This window comes from Nyctereutes procyonoides, unplaced genomic scaffold (genome assembly GCF_905146905.1).
Source record: "Nyctereutes procyonoides isolate TBG_1078 unplaced genomic scaffold, NYPRO_anot_genome, whole genome shotgun sequence".
Taxonomy (NCBI): Eukaryota; Metazoa; Chordata; class Mammalia; order Carnivora; family Canidae; genus Nyctereutes; species Nyctereutes procyonoides.
Genome location: NW_026575133.1, coordinates 42,065,613 through 42,081,517, shown reverse-complemented (window position 1 = coordinate 42,081,517; position 15,905 = coordinate 42,065,613). Strand labels below are relative to the sequence as shown.

The 15,905-nt window shown below is 37.0% G+C and overlaps 1 protein-coding gene across 1 annotated transcript in view; it reads left to right on the top strand.

Moving 5' to 3' along the window:
• PSMD1 (proteasome 26S subunit, non-ATPase 1) overlaps positions 1-15,905 on the top strand; it is a 94,678-nt gene that overhangs the window by 55,111 nt on the left and 23,662 nt on the right. Inside the window, exons 17-18 of the mRNA XM_055299923.1 lie at positions 9,506-9,620; positions 13,225-13,341. Coding sequence (XP_055155898.1) covers positions 9,506-9,620; positions 13,225-13,341 — 232 coding nt within the window. The remainder of the gene's footprint in view (positions 1-9,505; positions 9,621-13,224; positions 13,342-15,905) is intronic.

The window sequence follows — 15,905 nt, the reverse complement described above, 5'->3', positions numbered from 1 at the left end:
TTGGTGGGGAAAGAGTATAAGCTAAGAGGAAGATTAAACCATTTAATCATAAAATCTATAAATCCCATATTAAGTATCACTCCTTTAACACTGGTAAAATTTTTGTTTTGATCTTTAAACTACTGAATAGAAATAAAAGATTATGGTAGCAGTTTTTTTGAAGGAAAAAAATTTAGATTTACTTTATATTTATTTGTTAAACACTTACCTCTTATTGTTAATCTCCCAAGCATGTGATTTTGTATGCTCAGTAGACCTGCTTGCTGCTCTAACTGAAGAAGTCCTCCCATTGACTTATTCAGTCTCCTGCTCTGTTGCTTGAAAGCAATGAAACAAATGTGTCGTATAGCTGCAAGTATGCCAATGAGGTTATTTCCTCTTTGATACATTCATTTTTAAAGAGTAGCAGCATTCATTATAATTCATAAAACTACCAGTTAAGTATGTTGAATTAGTTCATGACCCTATTTTGTTGTATTCTTAAGAGCTCTCTTTGATATTTGAGGGACTGAAATAAACTCTGTCATTTTTAGCTTAAGATAGTTTTGCTTTGGATTAACACTGAGCTGTTTCTCCCACTTGAAAAAAATAAGATATAATCTAGAGATTCTAGAGTTTTCATTCTGTGAAGAATGTGCCCTGTAAGCCTTATAGTGATTCCCAGAATTTAATTTCAGAACAAGATTCTTACTCAGCTTTTATGTGTTTGCTGTGGAGCACAATTAATTCCCTCTGGTTGCAACCTTATATAGAAGAGCACAGAAAGGTCTGAATTCTACATGTATACATAACTTTTAGCAGAAACTTTCATTGCTCATTTTTAATCAGATGGCTTCTGGGATTGAGGGGGGTTGGTTCATTAGCAGTTTTGTTTTGTTTTGTTTTGTTTTTTCACAGATATATTGGGAAAAGTATACAGGATGTAATGAAAATATATTTCTGCCTTCAGAAAGTTGGTATAAAAATTTTAACAGCTATGCTAAGTTTTTTTCTAAATTGTAAGACTAGCTTGGCATTAGAACATCATTTCTAAAATTTCCTTTTTGAAAGATCGTAGATCACTTTTTTTTTTAAGATTTTTCTTTTTCTTTCTTTTTTTTTTTTTAAAGATTTTTCATTTATTTATGAGAGAGAAAGAGAGAGAGGCAGACACAGGCAGAGGGAGAAGCAGGCTCCATGCAGGGAGCCCAACATGGGACTCGATCCTGGGTCTCCAGGATCACACCCTGGACCGAAGGCTGCGCTAAACTGCTGAGTCATCCAGGCTGCCCAAACTAGCTCACTTTTAACAGGTCCCACAGCCCAGCTCAAATATTTCTTGGCTTTTTTTTTTTTTATTCCTTTCTTACTCATTCTCTTTGACAAGATCAGTGAAAGAGTTAAAATTCTAAAAATAGCTCTTCCAAACTTAATCTTAGACTCCACTCACTCTCCCCTGATGACTGATTTTACCTCTATTTTAATGAAAGATTTAGACCAATCTGAAAATGCTACCACCTTTTGCCTTCTCAAAATGTCTTTCTTTTCATCCATCCTACCCTTTGGGGTCACGTTGACATTACTCTTTTCCACAGCTTCAAACATATTGTCAGTTTACCTAATGTGATTCTTTCTTCTGCATGCCCAGTTCTGCTATTGAACACACTCTACTGAATTTCTCATTTCATTTATGCTTTTCAGTTCCAGAATTTGTTTGGTTTTAATTAATTATATCTGTCTGTCTATCTATCTATCTATCTATCTATCTATCTATCATTTCTATCTATTGATTTTCTTGAGTTGATAAGGCATTGTTCTGTTTTCTTTAGTTATTTGCCTTTCTTTTTTTTCACTTTGAATATATTTAAGATAGTTTAAGTTCAATACCTGGGCTTACTCAGGGACTGATTCTATTTTTTCCTGTGAATGGGCTATACTTTATTTTTTTCTTTGCATGATTCATAATTTTTTGTTGAAAACTGGATGTTTTGAATATTACAATGTGAGAAACAAAGGAAATCAGATTCTCTGCCCCCTCCTGCTTCCAGGAATTTATATTGCTGCTTGTTATGGTTGTTTGGTGACTTTTTGTTTTTATTTTTTTATTTTATTTTATTATTTTTTAAGATTTTATTTATTCACTCATAGAGACACATAGAGAGAGAGGCAGAGACACAGGCAGAGGGAGAAGCAGGCATCATGCAGACAGCCTGACGTGGGACTCGATCCAGGGTCCCCAGGATCACGCCCTGGGCTGCAGGCGGCACTAAACCGCTGCACCACCGGGGTCGCCCTTTGGTGACTTTTTAAAAGAAGTTTTATAAAGTCTGTATTTTTTCTCATGAATGGCCACTGCAGTCTGTGTTACATTAGCCTAGTGGTTAGCTAGTGACAAGAGTTTCCTTAAATGCCTGGAGCCAAGGAAAGGGAAAAGGAAAAAGACTCTCTCTGTCTTTGCAAATTGTGTTGGAACAGTCCGTTAGCGCTCAGCCAGGTCGTTTATCACTGTGCCTTAGCCTTCACTTCCTGCGTGTGCTGAGCCTGAAGTGAAAGTTTAGTCTTCTTAAGGCTTTCCTGAGCGTGTGTCCAACCTGAGTATTCATGTGGTATTCTTAATTCCCCCAGTATATGCAGTAGCTTTTAAAACCCTTATTAACTACACATACCTCCTTTCCTAGCCTCTTTTTTTCCAAGCTTCTCTGTCTGTCCTACTGACTTAGCCACCCAGACTCCCGTGCTTCTCGGTCTGCTTATTGCCTAGCCAATTAATTAATCCTTGCCCCAGGCTCCCATGGACAGTACTTTTTTGCTTTTTTTTTTTAAGATTTTATTTATTTATTTATGAGAGACACAGAGAGAGGCAGAGACACAGGCAGAGGGAGAAGCAGGCTCCATGCAGGGAGCTGGACGTGGCACTCGTTCCTGGGTCTCCAGGATCACACCCTGGGCTGAAGGCAGGCGCTAAATGGCTGAACCACCCAGGCTACCCCTACTTTTTTTGCTTCTAAGTGTTTTTGACAAATGTCACTTAGGAAATTGCTCCAACCCTGGGAGTACTCTAAGTTTCGTGAAACAAGGGCAGACTATTGCACTGGTGCTTCAGGGAACCACCAGACAGGCTGAAGCCCAATTTATTCTCAGTACTGTGAGAATAAAGTCTGTTTTGCTCCTGCTTATTAACAAGTGTTTAGGACACAGACTGCCCTCTCCACTGACACCACCAGTCTCAGGAGTAGAGAGGTGGTAGATGGGCAGTTTAAAACATCACAGCACTCTCTTACAATGTTTCATTAAGCTGTCCCCTGGTTGTTATGAGTTTTTGTCTAGATTATAGACTTCTATAAAAGTTGATTCAAAGATGCAAATATTTGATTTAAATTTGCTCAGCTCTGCAAGTCTTCAGTAATTACTGTAATCAGCTTTAAAGGTAAACTTCTATTATCAGGATACTTATTTAAATATCAGAAACGAATTGAACTTTCTGAGAATTGAAGTATGTTTATGTTCATTTTATAAAATCAAGGAAATATTGATACTTTAATAATCTACAAGTTGATAGCATCCCATTCATACTATAAGTCTTTTCTTTGCTCATTTTAAGGAATGATGGGAAGGAATGTGCTAATAATACTATTATTTTTTGAATATTACAAATTTGAATATTACAGATTTCTCTAGATCTAGGAATGCAATTTGATATTTTTTTTAAAGATTATTTATTTATTCATAGAGACACAGAGAGAGGAGAGAGAGGCAGAGACACAGGCAGAGGGAGAAGCAGGCACCATGCAGAGAGCCCGATGTGGGACTCGATCCAGGGTCTCCAGGATCATGCCCTAGGCTGCAGGCGGCGCTAAACCGCTGCGCCACCGGGGCTGCCCCAATTTGATATTTTTAAGAGCTGTTTTTTATTAGGGTGAAGTAGAGTTCTTTCTATAAATCTTACGAATCTGCTTTCTTCTCACCTTTTGACATATTTTCACCCTATTTTGGTAACACCTAAAAGAAACAATCTGTCTGGAAATAAAACAAAAACTTATCTAAAACTGGCTATTTTTAGTTCTGTGAAGTCTAGTAAAATGACTTCAAAATATTTATATTAGGGCAGCTCTGGTGGCGCAGCAGTTTAGCGCCATCTGCAGCCCAGAGCGTGATCCTGGAGATCCTGGATCGAATCCCGCGTCAGGCTCTCTGTATGATGCCTGCTTCTCCCTCTACCTCTGCCTTTCTCTGTCTCTATGAGTAAATAAATAAAATCTTTAAAATATATATATTTATATTAAAGGTAGGACTAAATTTGTACAATTTAGGGCAGGATTTGTGTAATTTTGTGTTTGTTTGTTTATTTATTTATTTATTTATTTATTTATTTATTTATTTATTTATTTATTTATGATAGTCACAGAGAGGGAGAGAGAGAGAGGCAGAGACATAGGCAGAGGAAGAAGCAGGCTCCATGCACCGGGAGCCCAACGTGGGACTCGATCCCAGGTCTCCAGAATCGCGCCTTGGGCCAAAGGCAGGCGCCAAACCTCTGCGCCACCCAGGGATCCCTTGTTTTGTTTTCTTAATGGTACCTTACATTAGCAGCAGCTTGGGATACAGAGGCTCGTGGGATGAAAGTACACTGTGCTGGGATGCCTGGGTGGCTCAGTGGTTATCTGCCTTTGGCTCAGGGTATGATCCCGGAATCTTGGGATCGAGTCCTGCATCAAGCTTCCTACATGAAGCCTGCTTCTCCTCCCTCTGCCTATGTGTCTGCCTCTCTCTCTCTCTCTCTCTCTCTCTCCCCCCTCCCCCTCATGAATAAATAAATAAATTTTTTTTTTAAAAGAAAGTACACTGGGGTAACAAACCTGCTGTCTTCTTTTTCAGTTATTTTCCTAATGAATATTTGATGCATCTCGTTTATATTGTAATGAAAATAACATTCAGAAAATATATCTCTCACTTTTTAACCTAATGATATTCACTTTTTTAGTTTTACAAACTAGCCAAAAAATGGATAAGAAAGTTGGTACAGGGATCCCTGGGTGGCGCAGTGGTTTGGCGCCTGCCTTTGGCCCAGGGCGTGATCCTGGAGACCCGGGATCGAATCCCACGTCAGGCTCCCGGTGCACGGAGCCTGCTTCTCCCTCTGCCTATGTCTCTGCCTCTCTCTCTCTCTCTGTATGACTATCGTAAATAAATAAATAAAATTTAAAAAAAAAAAAAAGAAAGTTGGTACAGTTCTCACCACATGTAGTAGCTCCATTGTTAAAAACAAATGTGGCTAGCACATTTATAATTGTCCAAGAAAATATACTTTTAAATTTAACATACCAAAATATAAATACGTGAAAAAATTGTCATATGTAACGCATTTTATGCTAATACAGTGGTTTCCAAACTATTGAATTCCTTGCTTACTACCTCTCCCTATTAAATAAAACAAAGCATACTATTTTCCTGTGACTTGATCATTTTAGACATTTATTTTTTCTAAACATGTTCATGGAGGGGTGCTTGGGTGGCTCAGTTTGTTGAGTGTCCAACTCTTGATTTTGGCTCCATTTGTTGTCTTGGGTCATGGGGTAGGGGTAGGGGGAATCCAGCCCTACATCATTGGCCCCATGCTCAGGAGGGGTCTCCTTGTCTCTCTTCTTGCACCTCCCCTCATTCACACATGCTCTACCCTCCCCAATAAATAAACAAATAAATAAAATATATTTATAAATAAATAAATATGGGACGCCTGGGTGGCTCAGTGGTTGAGCATCTGCCTTCGGCCCAGGGCGTGATCCTGGAGTCCTGGGATCGAGTCCCGCATCGGGCTCCCTGCATGGAGCCTGCTTCTCCCTCTGCCTATGTCTCTGTGTCTCTCATGAATAAATAAATAAAATCTTTTAAAAAAAATATGTTCATGCAGGTGCAGAGATCAGTTTTTATTGCAGATCAGGGATTAGTCATTTAAGTACTTTGTTATAAATGCTAATCTAAGGGAGTTATACCAAATGATGAATAATTTTTGTGATATTATCTAAGAGATAAATGCATAGAAAAGCTAAGATTCAAGTAGTGTTAGAATTATCTAAAATAAGTGAAAGGAAGCTTTATGGGCTATTATTAAAGATTTGGTGTGTTTTCTTTTAATCTCTCTCTCTTTTTCTTCACTTCTGTTTGTTTCCACCTTGCAGTTTATTTGTTGAAGAAACCGGGTCATTACTACTGTCTAGTTTGCACAGTATGGATTTTACTAATTGCGTGCTATATCCCTATGTGTAGTATAATGTGTTTTTGGTCTTCTGTATTTCCTGTAAATTGATAGTTGGATCTTGAGGCTTGGTCACATTGAGGTTCAATTTCTCTCTTTCCGTCTCTCTTTTTTTGGAGAGGCAAGGTTGGCAGTGCATATAAGGTCTACTTGTTTCTATTTGTATTATGTTAGCAGCCATTGTAACAATTATGCTGAGGTCTATTAATTCACTTCAAGCCTCAAAGTGATGGGGATAATTGTTTTGCCATTTATTCACTTATTAATAACTGTTACTTTAAAATTTTTATATTTATGCATACATTTTATGTGTGTTATATGTTTAGACAAAGATTAATGTGCAGAAGCTTTGCTTTCAGTGAATATTTACATTCCAGTCATTGCTTAGAAGGACTCTTGTCCTTTTAGAGCTACTTGCTAAGAATTAGAGTAAACATAGAATATTCTGGTTTTATTGTACTCTTGAAGAAGCTGAATGTCTAAGCTAATTTATTAAATAATTTATCATTTCTTGTCTTAACACTTTACTGAAGAATGTGTCAGCATTGGAACTGTTATAGACTAAGAAACTTAACAAGAATTTTTTTTTATGTCCTTTGAGTTTAGAGCCCTCACAACCTATTTTAGTCTTTAGGGTAATCAGCTAGGTAAAGCTCTGTATTAAGCTCCCAGTATTTATGTTCCCTGGCAAAATTTTCGCTGAATCTCATGAAATTATTAATCCTATTTGAAGTATAATACTTTTTTAATAAGCGAGCATCATAAAATAAATGAAGCTTTAAGATATATTTAGAAAAAGCTTTTTGGTGTGAGTCAGTTTTCCCTAGAATGTCCTGCCCTTGCTGCTGCTGAGGGACAAGTGGGTAAGTGTTCTGTGTGCCATTAGCTTCTTAAAAAGTTGGTGAGGAGATTTGGAGGTCAGGGCCCTGATTACAGCCAACTTTCTAGGTTTAATACCCAACTCACTTTATATTATTTTAAATGAATGTTTGGGCATGAGTTACCTTTCCTTTTTTACAAAGAACCCAGGTATGTCTGCCTGGGTGGCTCAGTGGTTGAGCGTCTGCCTTCGGCTCAGGTCCTGATCCTGGGATCCGGGATCAAGTCCCACATCAGACTCCTTATGGGGAGCCTGTTTCTCCTTCTGCCTATGTCTCTGCGCCTCCCCCCCCCCCCCCCCCGCAACTGTCTGTCTCTCATGAATAAATAAATAAAATCTTTAAAAAATAAAATATAATAAAAGCCATAGAATTGTAAAGTGGGAAAGATATTACAGAACTTTTAGTCCCATTCCTTCTTTTTTCATACATAGAAAGGGATCCCAAAGTCTTTGCTTCATTGAATCTTATCTAAATTATCCCAGCTATTTAGACACAAAACAAGAACTGGAACACATGTTTATGAATTCATGGCTTCCTCTTATATAATGTATAGTTATGTCAGTGTGCATTAACAGAAGGTGTATATTATTACTATATTTTCAGTTATTTGCTCATTTTGTTTTTTATATTCCAGCAAAAGAGTCAAGAAAAGTTATTAGGAAGCTTAGTCAAACTGAGAATATTTTCAAGAAAGAATGATGGACTCTGTTGTAAGGAGGAAATCCAACCTTCTCTTGTAGCAAAATTCCATTTTTCAGGACAATTTTCATAAATTTGGCTCTATTCCATTTGAAATTTGAATTTACTACTTACTAGAGTTTGAGGCTAGAGGACAATTCCAACAAAGAGCTACAGATTTGAATTGGTCTGTAGGTAATAACTGCTTTCATTCACAACAAGATAGTCTTTAAAAATTTTTTAAATTAAATGTAGTCAGGGGGATCCCTGGGTGGCTCAGCGATTTAGTGCCTGCCTTTGGCCCAGGGTGCGGTCCTGGAGTCCCAGGATCGAGTCCTGCGGCGGGCCCTGGGCATGGAGCCTGCTTCTTCCTCCTCCTGTGTCTCTGCCTCTCTCTCTCAATATGTCTACCATAAATAAATAAACAAATCTTAAAAAAAAAAAAAGAAAACAAAAGAATAAATTAAATGTAGTCAATAACTAGTCTTTTCCTTTAAGTTTTTATTGAAGTGTAATATACATCCAAAAACATGCACATAATTAACCTACAGCTTGATGAATTTTCACAACTAAACACACACTGTGTAACCAGCAACCCAGTTTGAGATCTTTGTCAGCCACCCACACACTCCTCTACATTCTCTTCTAGTTTCTGCCCCCATCCTGCTGCCCCTAAGGAGTAACCACTATAAAGATGAGGTCAGGTACTTCATTAGTCAACATTGCCCTGGTTTTTGTCTTTGCTGAAATATAAAGAGGTTGAGAAAAATAACAATTTCTTGGGTACCTTCCTGTTCAGTTGGTTGAGCATCCTACTCTTGATTTGAGCTGGAGCGATGGTCTCGGGGTCATGAGATTGAGCCCCATCTTGGGTTCTGTGCTCAGCATGGAGTCTGTTTGTCCCACTCCCTCTGCTTTTCCCCACATTCGTACTCTCACTCTCTCTCAAATAAATAAAATCTTTTTTAAAAAAGAACAATTTCTGTTCTTATCAACACCAATAATTGCTAAAGAAAAAAAGCCAGAATTTTTTTTATTATCAAGGCATATTTACCAATTTGATATTGAATCAGAGTTATACTGGGTGATTCAAATCTTTTACGTAGCTTTGGAAACATGCCGGAGTCTCTACATCAGTTTTGGTCTTCTGACACAAAACACAAAGTAAGTAAGAAAGATAAGAATTGATGTAGAGTATTGTGTGCCTCCCACACCGTCATGGTTATTACTCACTATGGAGGAGGCACAAGGGAAGGACTATAATGCAAAGCTGTGGTTGAGGAATTACTGATATATTCTGCTTTGTGTATATTCTCTGAATATTGAAGATAGATTTTTAATATCAATAATTAGAATTCCATGGGCGATTTTTAATTCTCCAACTTCTGGGGATCCCTGGTGGCTCAGCGGTTTAGCGCCTGCCATTGGCTCAGGGCATGATCCTGGAGTCCCGGGATCAAGTCCCGCAGGCTCCTTGCATGGAGCCTTGCTTCTCCCTCTGCCTGTGTCTGCCCTCCCCCCCCTCGCTCTCTCTTTCTGTCTCTCATGAATAAATAAATAAATAAAATCTTTAAAAAATAATAATAATTCTCCAACTTCTGTGTGAATATATCTGTTATTTCCCATAAGTTTAAGAAAATAGTTAAAATTCTTCCATCTTGATTTAAAATATTTTACCTATAACACTGTCTTCACTTTCTCTATTTCTTATCAGGACCCCTGAACAGTGCCCCAGCGTTGTTTCATTGTTGTCAGAGAGTTACAATCCTCATGTGCGTTATGGAGCTGCTATGGCCCTGGGCATCTGCTGTGCTGGTACAGGAAACAAGGTAAAGCCCAAAGCCAGTGGGGTCTGTTCTTTTCCTGGCACCACACTGTTTTCCTTTGCAGAAAAGTTTATACAACCACTGTAAAAATGCAAGTATGGTGTGATCTATTAGAGTTAACTTGCCTCACAAAGCTTCCCAGAACTAACTTCCTCTTTTTACTGTGCTGGGTTGCTCAAAGCCTGTTAAGAAGAACGAACCACCACATTACACATTACATGGGTGATTCTAATGAAAACAACGCTGTTGAATTTTTCTTTGAAAGCGTTGATTTCTTTTTAAAACAAAGATAAAATATTCTTTTTCTTTAAAGAATTACTCTGTTCCCTTTACATGGTAATTTACATGTTTAATTGACATGATTAGTATTGTGGAAATCAAGATTCTCATATGAGACCACCAAAGTCAATTAACTTTGATTGTTTTGTTTTAAGCAAATCGCCTGCTATTTGCCTGATCTCTCCTCATAAACATAATAGGCAACCTGATATTTGTTAAGTCCTCAAAAGTGACAAAACAGGGGCACTTGGGGGTCTCAATTGGTTAAGTGTCTGCCTTCAGCTCAGGTCATGATCTCAGGGTCCTGGGATGGAGTCCCATTTGGGTTCCCTGCTTAGTTCCCTGCTTCTCCCTCTGCCCCCTGACTTGTGCTTGCTCTCTGTCATTCTCTATCTCAAATAAATAATCTAAAAAAAAATGACGAAGAGTTGGGTTCCAAATAGATGATTGGAAAATACAGTTCATCATGAGATTCATAATGAAATGTTCTGTTGCTTAAACAAGTATTCTTGATTCACAACAATAACATAATCATCACGTTTTTGCCTTTCATGGCACAAATGCACACCACTTTGACCACCCCCCAAAATATGAACTTTTCTTTTAATAGTGCATGTGTGCATGGTTGTATGTATGTGTGTGAGAGAGAGAGAACACAAACTTAATGAGAATGAGAACATAAAGAACATAAAGAGCATAACTAGGTTTTGCTCCCAGTGTTTTTTCATCAGAAGAGTAATTTTTTTAACCTCTCATCCAAAATAAAATAAAACATTTATTGCTTGAGTCCAGGAATTAAATTTTAATTTGCTTAATTTTTTCTAGTCACATAAAATGTTACTGAAGCTAGGAATTAAAATAGACATTTTCACTATTTGTGATAAAAAAGTGCATAAAAATTTACAGAGACATCCCCTTTCAGTATTCTCATTTGTTTCCCTACCCTGCTTTTTTTTTTTCTTCATAGGACTTATCACCACCTGACATATTTTTATACCTATTTATTTATTGTCTGTCTCCTCTGCCCTGAAATGTAAGGTCCCTAAGAACAAGAATGTTCACTGCTAGAACCTGTGTCAGGACTGCCACATAGGAGGCATTCAGTAAATATTTGTCAACTCAATGGTGGCGGGGGAAGATCATTGAAAGATATGATGGTGAACAAGTTGGGCATACTCTCTGTTCTCACAGAGATTTGTTTTTAAAGTGTTTTCTTTTGGAGGGAATTTCTTAACATGAGACTGTATCTTTAGTTTTGTTAGGAATATCATTGGGTATATAAAATACAGTTTATGTAGAAATTGGCTGTCCATATTTTTCTGGAACACATCTGTTCTGTAAACAAAGGTAAATTATAGTTGAATGTCTTATGAAGTATTTTCCCCTCAGGTCTTCAGTAGACATTTATGTTCAAGCCTCGTAAGTTAAATGTACATTAGATTTTTTTTTTTCCTTCCAGATTATTGTAAACTTAATATGATATCTAGGAACAAGTGTTCTTTGAGATACAGCATTTGAAAAGTTAATTCAGTAAAAAAATTTTGTTGCTCATACTAAGCAAATCTGCTTAATTTCTAGACAGTTTGTGTGATCTACATAACAATACCTATCTGACCAAGGTTTGGTGCTTTATTTTTATTTCTTAAAAACCTAAAACTTTTTTTTATTCTGAAATTTATCTTAAGGTTGAGGTTATATCACATACCTCAAAGACCAAGTTAGTGTCTTTTTTTTTTTTAAGATTTTATTTATTTACTCATGAGAAACACAGTGAGAGGCAGAGACACAGGCAGAGGGAGAAGCAGACTCCATGCAGGGAGCCCGATGTGGGACTCGATCCTGGAACTCCAGGATCACGCCCTGAGCCAAAGGCAGATGCTCAACCACTGAGCCACCCAGGCGTCCCAGTTAGTGTCTTTTAACTTATAACTTGGAAATTTGGTTATATTTTTTATCATGACTACCTCATAAACAATATTGAAAATACTATGAATAGTGTTTGAAAACTCCTCTGCACAATGTCATGGCATTTTTCAGTGAAATGGGGAGAAAGAATACACTTACCTGGTATGTATATTATCTGTTAACAGCTCTGATTTTTAAAATAAATAAATCCTCATGTAAAGAAATCTGAAGCTGTTTTCTTTAAAAAAGAATGCAACTTTGTCTTTCCTTGTCCTTGAAACATAGGATATTTAAAGAAATGGCATATTGTGTTAAGAAATAAATTTGAGGGGTACCTGAGTGGCTCAGTGGTTGAGTGTGTCTCCCTTTGGCTCAGGTCAGGATCCCATGGTCCGGGGATCAAGTCCCACATTGGGCTCCCCACAGGGTGTCTGCTTCTCCCTCTGCCTATGTCTCTGCCTCTCTCTGTGTGTCTCTCATGAATAAATAAATAAAATCTTAAAGAAAAAAAAAGAAAGAAATTTGATAATCTTGTAAGCCCATTCTCTGTTCCTCTGGATTTATATGTACCAAAGACCTTATAAGGAATGTTACAAAGTGGCACTTAAGAAAGTTCCTGCATGTCCTTAACAGAAGTTATATAGGACCAAAGAGTTCTTGGTCAAATACAGTGAACAGGTGGTGGGTTAAGCAGAGTTTGAGTGATTTCTTTAATAAGGCTTTCTGGATCTTTTGCCATAATGTATATCATTATCAATGATGTATAGCTTATCAAATTCTATATATATTTTGAATCTCCGAAACAAGGTGTTATATAGTACATAGGAACTACCATACTTATTTCATCAAGGAATCCTTTTTTCATAGAACTGATTATTCTGAAGAATGTGATACTGGGAAAATCCTGTTAAATGTCGATTTAATTTTTTTTTATGTTAGGTCTTATAAAATCATTGAAGCCATTACTTTACCCTAGTATTTGAAGGAAGTTGGATAATTAATCCAGGTTTTAGGGTCAGATTGGCCTGAGTTCTCTACTTGTCTGACTTTGGATGAATTTCTTAACCTGTTTCTTTGTTTATAAAGGTTGTTTTATATTATTATTTTTGTTTTTGTTTTAGGATTAATAGAAATATATGGGATATAACATGTATAAAATACATGCTGTGCCTGGAAAATAATAGTTGTTATCAAACATTAATCTCATTTTCTGTTACTTACTTTTACCTCAAGACAGGAGCACTCCTTCTACAAGCTTCCTTCTCACTTACCATCAATTATATTGAAACAAGACATACTCAGTTGCAAGTAGTCTTTAATGAACTTACTACAAAGTTAAATGAAAATACTGACTTAGAATGACAGTAACTAATTTGAAAATCCAGCTATAACAGCTTAAAGTTTTTTTTTTTAATGTTTTCAGGAAGCAATCAATTTGTTAGAACCGATGACAAATGACCCTGTGAACTATGTGAGGCAAGGAGCTCTGATAGCTTCAGCTCTCATCATGATCCAGCAGACTGAAATCACTTGTCCAAAGGTGAGCAAATAAAAAAAATTCTCCAAAAGAGAGCTAGTTTAGGCTTTTCTTTAGTAATTTATCTTCTTTTAAGGACATTTTTACCCCAAATGTGGAGGGCATTAAACTCACAGGAAGCAAAAAAGTGGGAGAAAGAGATAACTTTATAATACTCTTAAAGTGCATTTTTTTACAGATTTTTAGTCACTTTGTTAATTCAGCTATTTAGCCATTCGTGAAAAATTAGAACTTACAGGTTGATGGGATCATAAAAATGAACTTTAATTTTTGCCTCTTGCTGTCCTCTTAAAATGCATTTAGTAGGATAACTTGTTCCCATGCTACAGGATGTGAACTCAGGCAGTTCGTGACTTTTTTGATCCATCATTCTGAGGTAATAAAATGTCCTACGTTCACTTTACATGGTATATACATTCTCAGTTTAGAAATGAGTGTATCCAGATTCTCTGTTAGAATGTCACTGTCCTCGGGGGTGATCTTTTGGGCAGGGTTTCACATGGCTTGTGGACAGCTTTCTTTCCTTTCTAGCCCACATCTGTTCACAAAAGTGGTCCTGCATATTTTGCCCTTGTAGTTAGGAGTATAATATGTGGTTCTCAATGCAGCTTTATTGGCCCCGTCCCTCTCCCTTTTCCTGTCTTCTCCTTCCTCTCCTCCATCTCCCTCTCCTTCTCTGCTAGTACTGCAGTGGATATCTAATGCCTCTTAACTCTTCGTGTCAGATGTCAGTGCACAGTGACAATCGATCATATTAACTTCTCTATGTGGTCCCTCTGAAGCCCAGATTTCCCCCCACACATCCTTCTGCAAGTCCACTTCTCACAGATGCCTTGTGGATGACTCCCAGCACAGATTTTGAGATAATCTATTTTAAAATTTCCTTGTGATAGTCTCCCAGACATCATGTTAGAGTATGATATCTAATGTATCTTGGCACCTCAGCCAAAATTTCTCATTTTGTTGAGAAACAGAAAATGCATAGATCTTATTCACATGTACTAAAAATTACCAGTTTTGCTATATTAAGTAGATGTGTGTAGCTAAGGCAGTAATTTCAGAACTTTTTTATTCTTAACTTGAAATTAGGGCATTTAATAGTTTTGTATTGATTTTGCTTCTATTTGAGAAACAGTCCAAAAATTGATAGTTGGAAAAACCATTGGCATACTGTCTTTTGCCTCATCAAACAAATGTAGAACATCCTCATTTTCAGCAAAGTAGATTGATGGGAGGGTGGAGAAGAGAAGAATTTCCAGAACTCATTGATTATTCATTCTCATTTTATGGAATTTTGTTTAATAGAGTCCCATTTCTAAATAGTCGCTATCATTTTTATTTCATTAATCCAGTGCTGCTCACTCTGTCAGAATCATCTGTAAGACTTCCAAAAATTGGATTATTGCCAAAAATAGAAGCCTAGCTTCTCATTCTGTTTTAATAATATATTCATATATTATATCTTCTAGAACATAAACATCTTTTCAGAGAGTCCACATTTATTTTTGGCCTTTGTTTTTAAATATAGCAGTTGTAATATGAATAGCTTTTGCATTTATTTCTGCTTTTGATCTTCTGAGCTTTATCAGCTGGAGGTTATCCACTTGAGTAATGTCATTAAAGAAGGATGTTTAGGCCATGGAATGCACCTCTTCTAACAATAATATATAGATATTTACTCACTTAGACCTCACATGTTGCTTTCATATTATTTGTATTGTGAATAAGATAAATTACTATCTTTCCATCCTCTGCTGTAGGATTTTGTTGATTTTTTTTTTCAAGCATGAACTCTGCACCAACAATGGCAGGGTCCTTTGGAATGGGAGTGGAGTAGGGTAGGCTGTGTAGTTTGAAAAAACAGTCAACTCTTTATTCTAATAAAACTTTTTCACATTTAGAAAAAGTGAAAAAATACAGAATTTAAAGAATTATTATTTTTTAATCATTCCATAAAATGCTGTTGAACCAAGTCTTAGCTGATGCGAATTCATGGGTTGCACTTCCATCTTCAGGTTGTATCAGAATCTTGAGTATTAATTTAAAATGTTGAAATGCAGTTATTGCTGCTAGCCATTGCCATTAACATAAACTCCATGGGGAGAGTTAAATGTATACCTTACCGACTATGAGACTAAAACTGTGTACCAGTGTGTAAAGTTCTGGTATTTTTTTAGGAAACACTATTCCTTAGAGGGAAAATGTTACTCAGCTCATGAATTCTTAAAAGTTCGAGTTCTGTTTCATTGTTTTCTGCTGTTAAGCATGCAGTAAAGACTTCTGTGGACTGTCATTTATATCCTTTGTCTTTTATCTGATAATTGCTAAAGATAAGATATTCTTTTGGAATGGTATGTGACATTTCGCTGAAAAGAAAAAGCTATTAACAGGCTGAAGAGGGGCACCTGGGTGGCTCAGTCCATTAAGTAAGCGTCTGATTCTTGGTTTCAGCTCAGGTCCTGAGCAGTCATGGGATCGAGTGTGGAGTCTGCCTTAGATTGTCCCTCCCCCTGTGCCCCTCTCTGTGCACATGCTCACTCTCGCTCTCTCTCTCTCTTTCTCAAATA